The sequence below is a fragment of the Alexandromys fortis genome, unplaced genomic scaffold (genome assembly GCF_014885135.2).
Source record: "Alexandromys fortis isolate MF-2015 unplaced genomic scaffold, M_Fortis_MF-2015_v1.1 scaffold_9, whole genome shotgun sequence".
In the NCBI taxonomy this organism is placed as follows: domain Eukaryota; kingdom Metazoa; phylum Chordata; class Mammalia; order Rodentia; family Cricetidae; genus Alexandromys; species Alexandromys fortis.
In genome coordinates, this window is record NW_026067892.1 from 1,985,699 (window position 1) to 1,989,392 (window position 3,694).

The following is a 3,694-nucleotide window of genomic DNA, read 5'->3' on the forward strand; positions in this document are numbered from 1 at the left end:
CTCAAGGCCAAGGCAACACACACTCGTGAAGCAGAGCTGGTAAACAACTTTGACACAGCTTTCAGTGACTCAAATCAGAAGGAAAGTAAAGATCTCTAGCAGGGAAGAGCAGCTGGAGGCCAGGACTCCAAATGGTCACAACACCTCATAGCCCAGGCTAGCCTCAGACTGACTGGCTTTGAGCTTCAGGCTCTGGAATGCTGGGACTACGGGCTTGTGCCACCCCCTCAGTTTATGTGGTACTAGGGATCAGACCCAGGCTTTGTGGGTGTGAGGCGGGTCATCCCCATTCCCTGGGGTTTGTTTTTTAGAAAGTGTAGCTCAGGCTGACTTCAAACTTACTACATAGCCAAGGATGACCTTGAACGTTCTGCTCCACCTGTCTCCACCGTCTGAGTGCAGGGAGATGCAGGTGGATCTCTGTAAGTTCGAGGCTAGCCTGGTCTGCAGAATGAGTTCCAGGACAGCCAAGGCTACACAGAGAGACCTGTCTCAAGAAAGTAAAAAACAACCATCCCCCTCAAAAAAAAACAAAATTAAAAAAAAATCTATTTTATGTGTATGAGTGCTTCGCTTACAGGTATGTCTGTGCACCATGTTGTGCCTGGTGCCGTCAGGAGTCAGAGAAGGTTATGTTACCCAGAACTGGAGTTACAGATGGTTGTGAGTCACTTTGTGGGTGCTCAGAACCAAACCCGGTCACATTTTAAATGAGCTTTCACTCACAGTTTGAATTCTGTGTTTAGAAGCAGCTCATATGAGGCCCAAGGTCCCACCCACAGCATAAACGCCCTGCTGGTTCAAAGCCTTTCCTCCATCACCTGCAGAGCCAGCGGTCCTTACCCACCTCCTCTGAGCAGGACGGGCTGTGACCATCGGGCCCACGCCGGCTGGCTACCACCCCTACAGTTCTGCTCAGGAACCTCCAGTCACCCGGGCCATGGCCTTCACCCGGGCCTTAGCCACCACGCTGGCACTGCTCGCTGGGGTCCTGCCACACAGCCTCAGTGAAACCTCGGATCATAAAAAGGTGAGCAGTGTCCCCGACTTCTGTGATCAAAGGGTGGGGACTGAGGACTGCAGGCAGTTTGCAGCCTCCCTCAGTGGAAATCCAGGCCCTGACTGGAGGTGTGAGGGGACCCCAGGGGCACTTCACAAGGCTCTTCAAGTTCCAGTCACCTTTCTGGACCGAGAGAGCAGTACCCCTGGCCCAGGCCCCATCGGATTTCACCACTGGGTCTACCACATTCTAATCCCTCCATACTGCTGGCTCTGGGTCCTCTTCTGCCCTTCTCTAGGGCCTAGGGCTCCTCTGGATGCAATCTTTCTCCCCTCCATTTTTAATTCTGAAAGTTTCTCCTTCCTTCCTTCCTTCCTTCCTCCCTCCCTCCCTCCCTCCCTCATTCCTTCATCTATGTACATGAAGACCAGAAACAACTCAGGGAAGTCCATTCTCTCCTCCCCTCTTTACTCCCTTGCCCATCCCAGGCTGCCCGTCATCCCAGGCTGCCCGTCATCCCAGGCTGCCCGTCTCACATAGCAAGCCCCTTTGTTGACTGAGACATCTTGCCACCCTCCCTCCCGTCCCACTAGCTGTACAGACTGTGGTCTGGGACTATTTCCCAGTGTCATTGTTTAGAAGCCATGGAGGTGAGAGGGCAGGAATTGGGATGAAGAAGGAACTGGCTGAGCCCCAGAGCCTGATTCTTTTGCTCAAACTCTGTTTGGGGAAGAGGGTACATTGTGGGGAGGTGTCTGAGGTGGCTTCTCTTCCTGGACCCCTGAGTTCTTGGGCAGTGCCAGGAGCTCCTCCGTCCCTTCATAGACAGGAGCTGGTGACCAAGGCTGTCTCTGCAGGCCAATGGGGACAGGTGCGTCCACCACACCCACTGCCTCAGTGACTGCTGCCTCATAGACCTGGAAAAAAGCGGGGCCTTCTGCACCTCCAAGTCTCGTATGGGCATGGCATGCTTACCCCAGGTGAGGCACCAGCGAGCGGGGAAGAGGGGAACAAAAACACGTCTGTGCTCCCACCTCCTGGGATGCCCTTCCCCCACTACCCACGCCTCCTGCAGTCGCCCAGGCTGCCTCACTCAGCTGGAGAGCTTGCAAGGGAAGCCTCACGGCCTGCCTGGTGACTGCGCATAGTAGACGCTCAACAAACGTTTGTTGAGTGAGAACCTTTTTCTTAGCCTTTCTGGTGTAAGGGGGATGGAGACGACATCTACCCTTTCTTAGTGCCCATCTTCCTGCCACCATGACCTGGTCACTTGGGAGAGCTGCAGGGCTAGCTGGGACCTCAGCTTTCCGGTGGGATGCTCACATCTTGGTTTCCCTAGCTCCCTGCCTGGGCCCTCTCTGACCTTTTGTTTCCCTACCCATTAAGTGGGACTAATGTGTCTACCTCACAAAGTGACCGGGACAGTCACAGGGCTCACTCAAGCAGGCTGCTGTCAACTGGAAGACACAAAGGCACAGAATGTCTTGTTCCTACTCACTGGCCATGGGCCCAAACTCTCCTAGGGAAGATGGACCTAGCCCCCCCCTATTCCTGCCTGACCCACTACCAGTGTCTAAAGAAAGCAGCCACGGACCCCACTGTGGCCTGGAGAATCTCTTTGTTAGAGGGCACTGGGTACATCGTCTCGCCCACTATAATATTATGAAAAGGTAATATAATAGAGGAAAAAGTCACTCCCCCGGTCAGCTTTCCGTTTCTGTGATACACAAACACCAGGACCAAAAGCAACTCAGAGAAGAAAGGGTTCATTACAGCTTCTACTTCCAGGTCACAGCCCATCACTGAGGGACTGCAGGCAGGAGCAGAAGTAGAGACCATGAAGAAATGCTAATTAGTGTCTCACTCCCAGGCTCAGCTTAGCTTGTTATACCAGGTCCACCTGCCTAGGGATGGTGCTGCCCACAGTGGGCTAGGCCCTCCCATATCAGGGACAATCTGAGGGAGACAGTTTCTGAATTGAGGTCCCCTCTTCCTAGGTGACTGTAGATTATGCTAGCAGAAAAACCCAGTGGGGCAGGGGAACCCAGTCGGGGGAGGCTGGGGGTGGAGAGGTGGGGGCTGGAGAGGTGTCTCATCAGTGTGGAGCACTTCTGCCAGAGGACAAGGTTCCTTTCCCAGCACTCACGTGGTGGCTCACAGCATCTGGAACTCCAGTTCCAGGCCATCTAACATGCAGGCATGTAAGCACATAAAATAAATCTAGAAAGAGAAACCAGGCCAGCTGCTGTTGACCCCCTGGACAGAGGAGGGGTCCAAGGAGCCAAGGGCTCAGTCATCTGACATGGAGCCTCAGGTTGGGCGTCCACATCACTGCTTACACTTGCCTGGCTCCCAGGAAATATAATCCCCTTACCTCACATCCTCCCTCTCCCACAGACCAAGGGGGCCCTGAACATCATGTGTCCCTGCCGAGTGGGCTTGAGCTGCCACTCCAAGGACCCTATGTGCCCCCGCCGGTGCCAGATGATCTAGAGGAGGACACAGGCCGCTCAGGGTCACTGCTGCTGCACCCTCTCCCGGAATCCCTCTCCCCAGGAGTCCCCATCCTACCCCTCAGCCCCAAGCATTAAAGTCACTTTCTGGCTCTGGTCTCTGTCCTCTGTGGGAAAGTCAAAAGGGGAGACCGTCTCTGGGGCTTTGTTTGCCTAATACCTTGGTGAGGAGAAGGCTGGG

At 54.4% G+C, this 3,694-nt stretch overlaps 1 protein-coding gene across 1 annotated transcript; it reads left to right on the forward strand.

Annotated features, from left to right (window-relative positions):
* The first annotated feature begins 790 nt into the window (after nt 1-790).
* Clpsl2 (colipase like 2) lies at nt 791-3,493 on the forward strand. The gene is made up of 3 exons (XM_050137898.1): nt 791-1,030; nt 1,858-1,980; nt 3,398-3,493. The coding sequence occupies exons 1-3, from the start codon at nt 941-943 to the stop codon at nt 3,491-3,493; spliced, it is 309 nt and encodes a 102-aa protein (XP_049993855.1). The 5' UTR covers nt 791-940.
* The last annotated feature ends 201 nt before the right edge of the window (nt 3,494-3,694 follow it).

Excerpts from the sequence above, each read along its gene's own strand:
- Clpsl2 (XM_050137898.1), top strand. The coding sequence starts at position 941 with ATGGCCTTCACCCGGGCCTTAGCCACCACGCTGGCACTGCTCGCTGGG. Across the intron at positions 1,031-1,857 it reads AAACCTCGGATCATAAAAAG|GCCAATGGGGACAGGTGCGT; the intron begins GTGAGCAGTGTC and ends CTGTCTCTGCAG. Across the intron at positions 1,981-3,397 it reads GCATGGCATGCTTACCCCAG|ACCAAGGGGGCCCTGAACAT; the intron begins GTGAGGCACCAG and ends CCTCTCCCACAG.